This window comes from Filicampus tigris, chromosome 13, assembly GCF_054856515.1.
Source record: "Filicampus tigris isolate MCC_2025a chromosome 13, RoL_Ftig_1.0, whole genome shotgun sequence".
NCBI classification, from domain to species: Eukaryota; Metazoa; Chordata; class Actinopteri; order Syngnathiformes; family Syngnathidae; genus Filicampus; species Filicampus tigris.
The window spans coordinates 20,935,778-20,947,918 of record NC_141229.1 but is presented as its reverse complement, the minus strand read 5'-3'; the positions used below and the strand labels follow the sequence as shown (position 1 = coordinate 20,947,918).

General features: G+C 41.4%; 1 protein-coding gene across 9 annotated transcripts in view; it reads right to left on the bottom strand.

The window, feature by feature from the left end:
- apoba (apolipoprotein Ba) overlaps nucleotides 1–12,141 on the bottom strand; it is a 60,651-nt gene that overhangs the window by 36,352 nt on the left and 12,158 nt on the right. For 7 of the 9 annotated variants that reach the window (XM_086049177.1, XM_086049175.1, XM_086049172.1 and 4 more), the window contains 10 exons: nucleotides 11,213–11,325; nucleotides 9,329–9,474; nucleotides 7,268–7,415; nucleotides 7,052–7,204; nucleotides 5,267–5,391; nucleotides 5,102–5,178; nucleotides 4,522–4,978; nucleotides 4,067–4,211; nucleotides 3,277–3,423; nucleotides 2,915–3,126 (listed from right to left, as the gene is read on the bottom strand). In XM_086049177.1, coding sequence (XP_085905303.1) covers nucleotides 2,915–3,126; nucleotides 3,277–3,423; nucleotides 4,067–4,211; nucleotides 4,522–4,978; nucleotides 5,102–5,178; nucleotides 5,267–5,391; nucleotides 7,052–7,204; nucleotides 7,268–7,415; nucleotides 9,329–9,474; nucleotides 11,213–11,257 — 1,655 coding nt within the window. In that variant the 5' untranslated portion in view covers nucleotides 11,258–11,325. The remainder of the gene's footprint in view (nucleotides 1–2,914; nucleotides 3,127–3,276; nucleotides 3,424–4,066; nucleotides 4,212–4,521; nucleotides 4,979–5,101; nucleotides 5,179–5,266; nucleotides 5,392–7,051; nucleotides 7,205–7,267; nucleotides 7,416–9,328; nucleotides 9,475–11,212; nucleotides 11,326–12,141) is intronic. The other 2 variants (XM_086049173.1, XM_086049176.1) reach the window with 2 other exon arrangements.

Sequence of the window (12,141 nt, the reverse complement as noted above, 5' to 3'; positions counted from 1 at the left end):
TAAATGTTAAATTCATCTTAATGGTTCATTTTATCTCATGATAGGCATTAATTATATTACATTGTCAATAACTAAAAGGCATCTGTTCTGTCCTCACGAGACATGTGGGCTGCTATACTAGCTCCGGGAGTGGGCAGTTCAGCTCACCAGCAAACTCTGTGGAAGCTGGATGATGATCCTAATCATTTGAATCAGGTGTGTTGGAGCAGGGAAACATAAAACATCCAAGATACCGGCCCTCGAGGACCTGAGTTGCCCACCTCTGAGCTAGACGGACAGTTGACCGATGATATGTTTGTTCACATGAGTAATTTCATTATAAAGCTGCAAATAGTTGACATTTTACCAGACTTTACAGTGACGTACAACCTTATGTGGGCCAAGACTTCGCCAGACACATTGTTCTTCAGTTGTCACCAAGGCCGGGTCTAGACAGGCATGTATGAGGGGGCAGCCACAAATCTTGAGGGGGCATTGTGCTTCAGTACATTTTACCTAACTGACAAGACTGGCTCATTTGCATACTGGAGGGTGATTAAAAGTTGGGTCTCAGCCCACTGCAGACAGCCATCCCGCAGAGCGAGCCAGCAGCGGGCCGATACTCTGAGCAGAGTGAAAAGGGGAGTCGAGAAACATGACACGCGAAACAACGTGAGATATTTTGTATTTGAGGAGGCAAGACAGTAAGAAGTGGAGCGGAGGAGAGAGGCATTAGATAATCAAAATATCCAATCATCCATCCATCCATCCATCCATCCATCCATTATCTATTCCGCTTGTCCTCACAAGGGAGTGCTGGAGCCTATCCCAGCAGTCTTCGGGCAGTAGTAATCAAAATATGTGTAATATATTTTGGGGGATTTAGTTGGGGGGGGGGGGGGCACAACATTTATTTGAGGGGGCCAGGCCGCCTCTTGCCCCTGCCTAGAGCCAATCCTGGTCATCACTGAACACTCAAGGCAAGCTGACATGTATCAAGTTTGACCACTAGAGGGCGCCAACATAAACCAAATGAAAATCAAACATTACTACAGTACAATTGAAGCCTTACAGTCTGCCACTACCAGTCATCAGTTACTTATGTTATACATGCGCCTTTGGAGTAAGGTGTTTTTCAGAGCTAACTTTTGTGCTTTTTTATTTGCTTCTTCAGCTACAAATTGCTTGCATCCTATAGGATCATACTGGGGCTGGACAATATGACTGAAAAGTATATCACGATGTAAGTGTTTCATATTGGTCGATATCGATATACTGTACTGTATATTGATTTTTTTTTTAACTATTGAAAATAATGACCCAGAGAAAACTGAATTTAGGTTATTTTATCTTAACATAATACTTAGCCTTTAATAAGAGGTCAACAAAACTATGAAAGAGTGAAATAAACTGGTCAATATAAAGGAGAATATAAAGGAGAAATAAACTCTATTTTAAATATAATGTGCGCTGGGCGATCTGTCTGGAAAACTGTCACAATCCCAATTGTTTCATATCAGTCAATAAGTCAATATTGATAATTATGGATTTTGTTTTAAACCTATTTAAAAAAAAAACAGTAACTGTTTTTGTGTACATCGTTATGTAGCGTAATGTGCAGTTCTCCTCCACCAGTGCATTGTAAATGATTATTTGCATTAGGTGCTACCCCAAAGCAGTATTTTTGATACACAACTTCTTTTATGTTTGTTTAACTTCTTTGTGTTTGGAGGCAATGCTCGCTTGCCTACATCACGCACCATGCCGCGATCGGGTTTGTTTTATCATTTTTTCTAATCCAACATTTTTTCAAAGGTATTTTCCATTCGACATAGATCACGTGTCAATCGCGATACATATTGATATTGAATTATCGGTCCAGCCCTAAATCATACATTGGGAATCTGTTTGAATTTGTTGTGTTATACCTGTATAACGTGCAGTAAGGCCTCCTATTGTTTGTTTGTTTATTTAGCACAATTTACAAACACTGCAAAGAGGGAATGAAGCTGGAAAGTAAATGAAAATTGTGAACTTGCTTAGTTGGGTACTTATGAAAGTCAGACGAAAAGGCAAAGAAACTTTGAAAAGTGACAGGGAGATCTTGCATATTGTAGATATCAGAGGAGGGTATTTTACTCAAATTTCCCGGTCTGTTTATCGCCTTCCGCATACTGACGGGGTACCCTTCTACCGTCCGTCCATCCGCCACTTTGTCCGGCAAAGTACAAATAGTAATCGCCTATAGGCCGGTCAACCTATCATTTTAAATGAGCTTCCATTTGCGCTTCCATCTACAAACTTCGAGCAACCAATCTGACCAATCATACCAATCTGAGGATGACAGCTGGTAGATGGGTGTTGGAGAGGGTGGCATGCTTCAGTAAAATTGCAGTCAACAGAATTTGTCTCCAAAAAGTAAACCACCTGTTCTTCTTCCACACTTTTCCCAATCTATTCTGTCATATTTTCAGACAATGCCCCGATCTGCCTGTCGATCTTACATTTTTTCCTCACTCATGAACAAGACAAAGATATCCAAACTCTTCCTCTTGGGGAAGTATCTCACCCCCAACCTAGAGAGGTACTCCACTCTTTTCTAACAGAGGACCATGGTCTTAGACGTGGAAGTGCTACTTCTCAATCCTAGCCTCTTCACACTTGGATGGGGAACCGCCCCAGCAAGAGTTGTGATTGTGGCTTGGTGAAGCAAGATCCACATCATTTACAAATAGAGATGTAATACTGAGGTGACACAATGAGACACCCCCAACCCCCCCAGCGGTTCCAAAAGGTTATGAACAGAATCAGTGACAAAGGGGCAGCCTTGGCAGGGGTCCAACACTCACTGGAAATGAATCTGGCCTACAATGTGAACCATATTATGACACAGCTCTGTGAAATTACATGAATAAGACTTCTTGTCAATACTCACTGCTGCATCTGTGGCGCATTAGAGTTTTGGATATTTCTTAGGTGGGAAAACACAAAGTTCTTGAGTTGATCATCCTCCATGACATCTATGTTGGTCAGTATGTCCGTCACAAGAGCTTGGTCTGGGTTCTTCATCAGAATCAGGTAGGCTGCAATACGTATTTCAACATGACCTTGAGGATCTAGATACACCTCCTTGATGAAGCCTTTGATCTGCCCGTGAAAAAAAGATACATTTTCTGTTACTATGCCAGTAAATAGAAACAAATGTTTATTTTTGAATATATAAATCTACTTCATGTATAGAATGAAAAATATTTGTTATGACCACCTTTTAATACCACATGAAATAGATCACTATACCTCATCATTAATGTTCATCTGCCTAAAAGCTTGAATAGCTGCTTTTTTGTTTGATAATGAAATGTCACTTCTTTTGACACAATTCATAATGGAGGAAATTAGATCAGGGCTGACAGCTTGCATAGCTTGACCCATGACTCCCACAACCTGGTGAACAAAAAGCAACAAACATCAACTCAGAGGACATCAAATACTTGTGCAGAATCCAAGCCTACAAAATTGGACCCGACCGATTAATTGGCTGGACGATTATATCAGCTGATAGGCCTTTTCAAAATAATACAAACTGGCCGGAGTTTTGCTTATTAAACACCAATATAAGCTTACTTTCTCAGAAACAGTACATGCTATGGCTTGACAGAATGATTTTCTGTGTGAATTAATCCTCTCATATGGCCATTAAGACACGATGTCTGTAAGTGTGTGTGAGTGTGTGTGTGTGCGCGCATGAATAGATAGACGGACGGACGGACGGACGGACGGACGGACGGACGGACGGACGGACGGACGGACGGATGGATAGATAGATAGATAGATAGATAGATAGATAGATAGATAGATAGATAGATAGATAGATAGATAGATAGATAGATAGATAGATAGATAGATAGATAGATAGATAGATAGATAGATAGATAGATAGATAGATAGAGAGATAGATAGTATACTATATATACACACACGTGTATGAAATTATTCATTTATTTATTGGGGGTCGGAATTAATTCAAAAAATCCATATCAGTCAGGCCCAACTATAAACTGCATAGGACAGGTTTGATCATCCATACCCTCAATACAAGGAAGGACATTTCTTCAGGGTCAGGTGGAATGTTGTCAAAATCAGCCTTCATTTCTCCTGAGCAGTCATTTAATAGTGACCGCATGAACTCTGACACAGCCATCACCTCAGTGGTTAGCTTCCCTTGATGGAACCTGTGGCCATTATAAAGTAGATACAGTTTTGTTTTTGAGGTGTACAACAATTGTCATTAAAACGGTCACTTTTGTGGTAGTACAGTCATCATGGCAGTAGCATATGTATTGGTAGTGTTGTGATTTATGTTTAATTTTATACAGTATAGTGACATACAGTATAGTTGACCTAATTAATGTCCCGTTCACAGTCAAATAGCAGTTTACAGGTGTCGAATAAAGTAATCTACCATTTGCCCTGGGATTGGCTCCAGACATTACAACGATCCTGATAGGGAATAGAAAATGGGTGGATAATTGTTATTCTTACTTCTTTACTGTGTTGCCAAGAGCATACATGATGGCTTTGCTCTGTTTATACTGAGCCATGCTGAGCATATCTCGGACCCGTGCCGCATCAGGCTGTTCCTGGAGGCTCATCCCATAGACCAGGGCATCAGCCACGATTGGCGGCCCATCCAGGGTCCTGATGGCCTGAAAGATAGCACTGGTGCACTCAGGGGTTCCACACTGAAGCAAGGCCTGCCAGGTAAGCCATGGAGATGAACGCAGCATCTCAGTGACCATCTTGTTCACAGTCTCATTCCTCAGGTTACGTAGGGTAGACACTAGTTTATAGAAAAGGCTAGTCCTCTTTTCACCATGGTCAGAGCCTGTCAAAGACTGGAGATCACTCAGGGTGCTCAGAGCAGCATCTTTTGTCTGGAATGGCGATTTATCTTCTGGATTTTCAAAGTAGAGTGGCTTTTTGTGGCTGGGGTCAACGTCTGCACCAATAAATACCGGTATTTATTGTTATTTCACAAGTTTTGCATTTCCCTTGAAAACATAATAATAATAATAATAATCACAATCAGAAGACTCAGACTAAGAAGGTAGTTGAAATTTACCAAATACTCTGTTGCTGATCGCTTTGCAAGTGTGAAAGCTGAGCTCCTGGGTTACCACGGACGCTATTCCATTGTCCCTGCAAGACAAATGAATTATGCTTGAAGAATAATGCATAAACAGAATAGACAAAAGTAAATATAAGATATATTCAAAGGATGGCTTACTTAGTGGAGAAGGGAAGGTAGATGTGTTTTTCTTTGCACATAGCAGTTATGATGTGCTTTTCTTTCTTATCAAACTGGTAGTCGCAGTCTTGCTTGCTTGAAATGAGCTTGGACAAGGGTCTCTGCTGGAAACCAAAATTCATCATAACATATAAATCAACGCCATGCGTGTTATGATCTGTGTTTTTGTTGATTTTGGTTTTCCTTCCGTCCTTGTGTCCCGTGCGTCTGTCGTTAGGTTTTTGTGTCCCCCTGTGCTCGTCAACCTGGTCCCTCGTGCCTCCATTCTTCTCCTTCAGCCACTTGTGACTTGTCCAGATGTTTGTTGTTGTCTCGTCAGTTGGCTTGTTATTTAGTTATCTGCTTTCTTTCAGTCCTTGTCGGTTCATTGTCCTAGTCACGTCTTGTTTCCTGTTGCCGTGAGTCCTGTTTTCTCAGCGTCATGTCTGTTATTCCCGGTTTTGGTTTGTTACTTTGTATTTTGGGCATTGTTCATTTATTTTTGTTTTGATTCTTCCAAAATTCCTTCTTTTACTTTTGTGTTTTTCTAATGAAATATTTTTGGGAGAGCACACCTGCCTTGCCTCCCTGCTTCCCTGCATTTGGGTCCTCATCCATACCTCCCATGACAATAAGAGCTTCCATTATAACTGTACAACAGCAAACTACCTGGATGGCTCTCAGGGCGACATTAGTGTTAATATTTAGAGATGATAGGCACTAGATATTAAAGGTAGAGTTTGCAGTGTTTAAAAAAAAAAAACTCTTTTTGTCACGTGTTGAAACTGTATGACTTCATCCCACTCTGGCCCCCATCTTATGCCTTTAATAGTTTCTGAACTTCTCAGGGCACGACAAATCATGCCATCTCGCTGAGAGTTTTTAACTGTTGAACAAAAGTTCCGAAGGAATTGGACAGACCTTAAGGCAAGGGTAAACATATGCAGTGTTGACTTTGTAGATCGCTGCATCATTGGGCTGGGAAAACCACCACCACTACGTTATTCTCAATGTTGTCGTCAGGTAAGATAATCACCTCTATTCTACTTTTAATTGATTGTACATTCCAAATAATACAACATCAAACCGGTAACATTTTGTCTTTGGCAACTTTCCAACATGAATAAGCCAACTAGCCACCTTGGCTAACGTCGGCTTGTGCACAGTGCACGTTTGACGCATCCGCATTTGTGAGGGGTGTTGCGTTGGCCACAGACGCAAATGGGAGTGGGATAAAGTCAGGCTATTTCAAATTTCGCTAGCAGCTTCAACATTGTATATTGCGCCTTTAAGAAATTTGAATATTGTGATATTTCATCTGGGTTCAAAACTAGGTCAATATTGGCATTGGATGCTAAAAATTGGAACAACTGAACATCGTGTATACTTTATCCACGTTTTGTCAAAGAACCTAAAGAAAAATCAAAGAGAAGAAATATTTAAATGTTAATTTTCGGCCTTGTTGTAATTCCCAGTTACAGTCACTTTGTCACAGTTCTACACTACTAGTCACTGGTGCGCTCTCCCAGTGTTTTTCCACTCACCCTTCCACTCTGCCAGTCAGCCACTCACTCGCTCTCTATCTGTATGATGAAGTTAACTGCACTGCTTGTTACTCACTCATTTGTTGCTGGGCTTGTGCTAGTTTTTATTGAAATTACTAAATTAATCTCAACACACACCCATGTCACACATGTTGAACTTTTGTTGAATTACTAATCCTACATTGGTATTGGTATCGGTTGGTCTCAATTCAGTCTCAGTGGGCATCTATTGTGTTCTCACCAGCTTTTGCAGAAATGCGAGAGGACTCTTTGTCATTTCCCGGTTGTAGAACTGGTCGCACTGTGACAGATCTCTTGATAGGGTCACATCTACTCCAATATCCTTTTTTGTGTTGACCAAAAATTCAGTTAAACACTGGCCATGTAATGTGCTCTGAAAGGAGAAAATTTTTTAGCATTTCTTAAGTAATTGGGCATTTCTTGACAAGATAGAAACCTGGAAGCTTCTTTCCTCTTCATCCGTGGTTGGAACTATTAGAGCAGAGATGATTCCTCTCTTTACATTGACAATGTGAACAGGTTCATTTGGCTCGGGGTACAGCTGAACACTGGTGATGTGCTGCACTGAGAACTTCAGAGGGTTTCTAGTGACAGTGACAACAGTGAGACATATACAGTTCATTGTGTCAAATTTTGTAAAGATTTTTTTTTTACTATTAAGCTACTGACATTTCTATGACACGTTTACAAATGCACTCATTCATTCACTTACATGAACTAAAGGACATGACAGGATAGTACTGAAAGGATACTGATGTTCCATAATTTAATTCAATAAACGTTAGGGACTCTTTTGTGCATTCTGAAGTGACCGACTGTACTGCACTCTGTGTATTAGGGCTTCACGATATTGGAAAAATGTGATATGCCATATGGTTGTGGACTATAGCAATAACGATGGCATCTATATTTAACATGTACCTAAAGAAATTATTATCTAATGAAAGCTGTATGTTTTTCATGCGACAAAATAAGCAAGCTCAATGTACATATTTTTAGCTAATTGTAACTACCCTAGATAATGTACAACTATTGGAGGGCGATGCACATTTAAGGTGTGTATGAAAAGTTTGAAACATCGTGTATAAGAAGTGTTGATGCATGGTCAAACCTATGATTTTTTTGAAAGTTCAACCATTTGTAAATGTTAAGATTCTAACATGCTTCTTATATTTTTTGCAGATTTTTGAAAAATTGAGAAAACAGAAATTTGTGCAAATTCAAACTTGTTCCCCATTCACCTTATTTGCAACAACTGGTCTCAGGGGCGGAGCCATGGGCGGGCCTGGGTGTGCACAGAAAAAATAAATAAAAAATAAACTAAATATATATATATATATATATATATATATATATATATATATATATATATATATATATATATATATATATACACGGGCGGCACGGTGCTCGACTGCTTAGCACGTCCGCCTCACAGTGCTCGACTGCTTAGCACGTCTGCACGTGGGTGGCACGGTGGTCGACTGGTTAGCACGGCCGCCTCACAGTTCAGAGGTCGTGGGTTCGATCCCAGCCCCAGCCTCCCTGTGCGGAATTTGCATGTTCTCCCTGTGCATGCGTGGGTTTTTTCCGGGTACTCCGGTTTCCTCCCACATTCCAAAAACATGCATGGTAAGTTGATTAGACTCTCTAAATTGCCCCTAGGTGTGATTGTGAGTACGGATGTTTGTCTTTGTGTGCCCTGCGATTGGCTGGCAACCAATTCAGGGTGTCCCCCGCCTACTGCCCAAAGACAGCTGGGATAGGCTCCAGCACGCCCCGCGACCCTTGTGAGGATAAGCGGTATAGATAATGGATGGATATATAAATATATATATATATATATATATATATATACTTTAAATTTTTTTGTCGATTATTATTAAATTATTTTTGAATTTGTGTTTCATTGTGTTTTTGTGTTTTTTATTTTATTTAATTGAATCTTAAGAATGGCATAATTGTGGTTGTCTAAGGAAGATCTGAACTTCATATTATTCAGTTTTTCATTTTATTTGAATATACGATGTGTTGGGACAGGAGGATTGTGCAACGTGAGAGAAATATTCAGGCCCACCCTGATTTTTCCAGGCCCACCCATTAGCCACGTTCTGGCTCCGCCCCTGCCTGGTCTCCTCTGACTTCCATCTTTTCCCCCCAAATGAAAAAAGCCTTGGCTGGTTGCCATTTTGCCAATGATGATGATGTCATAGTTGCAGGTGAGGGGTTTCTTGAGTCCCAAACAAAACCGTTCTTCTGCACTTGGATAAAAGTGCTTCAGCGCCATTGGAGCAAGTGTTCAGCTCTTGAGGGGGGACTATGTTGAAAAATAAATGATCAAAAATCCCTGATCTCATCTAGTTTTTCTGATGCTTAAAACTTTTCATACATCCCTCGGTAGTATATGCAGGTTTGTATTTAGGTTATTATAAATGGTAATCTTGTAGGAAATTAATAACTTGCTACTCTAATCACACGGACCTCCATTTTTTCTCACCTTTGCATGGCTGCCTGGAAGGCACCTGAGCCAGTGGACTGTCTGTACACTGGCTGGCCCTCAGGATCAATGGCAGACACCTCACTGATAGTGCAATCCATAGTGTGCATGACGAATCCACAAATCTGAGGGACTTCAATCTCTACCTAAATATACAGAGCAGCGAATGAGTCACTCCTGCCTGAGCCATACTGTGCTTGAGGTGTTTGTTTGTTCCAATAATCCTAGGAACTATTCTTGTCATGGGGGAGGTGGAGTTGCGAGGTTGAGAGGTTCCCAATAGATAGGGTCAAGCTCGCATCAACACACAGCTTCAGCCCTGGTATGATTCTTCTTGAGGAGGGTTGGACTCTCTGAAACAGCCTCCGATGAGAGGCGCGAGCAGATGTGAGCACATTTATTGCCCCATGGTTCATGCCCACATGTGAGGTTTACCCCCATAGATGAGAGTACAGTATAGCCTCCCTTCGCCTTAGTGTGGGAGGATGGGTCCCGACTGCTGTCTTTATCTATGCATTAAACAGCAGCTCAGAGTATTGACCCTTATTTGGAGTCCTTGGGATACTGGAAAGTATTTCTGCAGGGGACACCCTTTTGCACCTGAATGCTCAAATGGGCAATGATAGTGAGACTATGAATGAACAGCCTCACTTACCAGAACCTGAGTGATGCTTTGTTATTTGACTTCTGTGCTCGTCAGCGAATAAGATACACTTCTGACTAGTATTATTATCATGAATCAAGGACAGGGAGAGAAAAGCCATGCTAATTACTTAGCTATCATGACAGACAAGTAGACATAAAATACCAAATAAGTGATTGAGTAATATTGTACTTGTAACATAAGGCTGGTTGGGACCGCGTTATAGTGGAGAATAACCAACTTTGACCAGCAAAATAACAGACAAATTATCAGCTATACGATTTATGTTTGCGGCACAGTGATCGATTAGTTAGCACGTCCGCCTCAGTGTTGAGGTTGGGGATTCGAATCCGGCCCCAGCCTTCCTGTGTCGACTTTGCTTGTTCTTCCCGTGCCTGCGTGGGTTTTTTCCGGGTACTCTGGTTTCCTCCCACATTCCAAAGACGTGCATGGTAGGTTAAGTGGGCACTCTAAATTAGCCCCTAGGTGTGGTTGTGAGTGCGAATGTTTGTTTGTCTCTGTGTGCCCTGCAATTGGCTGGCAACCAGTTCAGGGTGTACCCTGCCTACTGCCCAAAGACAGCTGGGATAGGTTCCAGCACGCCTGCGACCCTTATGAGTATTAGCGGATTGGATAATGGATAAATGAAGTTGAGTTGAGGCTTGTGACATGTCTTGGACACTCGGGTGAAGAGAGGGCTGGAGCTGTCAACCATCCATCAGCTGCTGATGTGTTGGCTCCGATGGTGAGGGAAGATGTCGGTCTGACCTAGTAGATCCAAACATATTGTGAAGGTCTGCTGGAAATGACTGGTGGAGTCCCCTGTAAGAAGAAGCATCAACTCCGACCTCTGGCAACTTTGACCATGTCCCAGGGGCGGCAGAGAACACTGACTCCAAGTATGCTGTGCCTCCATTGTTGAGGGGGGGGCGACCAGAGTTGGTGCCTTAAGATAGTCATTGTCTATGTCGCAGGACAGCGGACCTCGAGGAACAGGATTGAAGACCCCTGACCTAGGTGAATATCTCTCGACACCGACTTATACCAAGCTCCCGTCATTATATCATTGATCCATCATGTGATATGCGCGGCAAACGGGGGGATAAACCCGCGGATAAGCGGGAGAAAATGGATGGGTGGAGAATGAGTCAGTAGAAGAAACACAGACAAAGGTGAGATTAGAACATTTAACATAGTAAAAAAATAGTTAAAAAACAAATGTACGTAGTAAAAGGTTTTACCTGACAACTAACTTTAGGTCCATTCTTCAAGTTGGCAGTGCCCATCACACCATTCCTGCTCTCTGCGATGTACTGGTAGATGTATTTCTTATTGACCTTAAATCTGGATGCAACTGCAGTAACATATTATTAGATGGTTATATAAATTCTGGTGTTTTAAAGATCATTTACAATTATTTAACGTTGATCAACTAAGTCATGTTAACACTGACGGAAATTGTATAATATATACACAACACAGAACCAACCACAGATCCAAAATTCAAAACCACAAACCAAACCGGGGTAGTACTCCACCTGTAGTCACATCCTGTTAATGGCGAATGTAATTCCAGTGAGAGCACCCCCAGCGGTGGAAGAAAAATCCCCAGAATAGCTGCACCGGACTACAAGCCGCATGGTTCAAAACCATAAAATAAAAATAAAAAATTAAAATAGCGGTTTATAGTCCGGAAAATACGGTAATTAAGTTCTTAATGTTAGCAGGTTTTTTCCGGGCTCAAATTGAGCCAGAGATAGTACCATCCTGACTGACCATGCGCCATGACGTCCACATACATGTACTGTATTCTGTAAATTCACCTGACTCACTTTCTTTTACAGGGAACATACTTTAAGAGTTCCAATAAGAATGAGTATTATCACATGAAATCAATCATTTATTAAAACTTGTCATGTTTGGTTTGTTTTGGTTTTGGGCTTTCTATAGTTTCATGTTTTGCTCAGTGTTCTGTGTCTGTCTCGTCATGATTATTGTGTCCACCTGTGTGCCTTCCACTCCCTAGCGTTGGCCAATCAGCTCCCTCCTATCTTGTGTCTCTTGTCCAGGTGTTTCTCGTTGTCTCGTCAGTATGCTTGTATTTAAGTTGCTAGTTTTTGTTTAGTCCTTGTTGGGTCATTGTCGTGTAGTCACTGTTCACCTAGTTGTC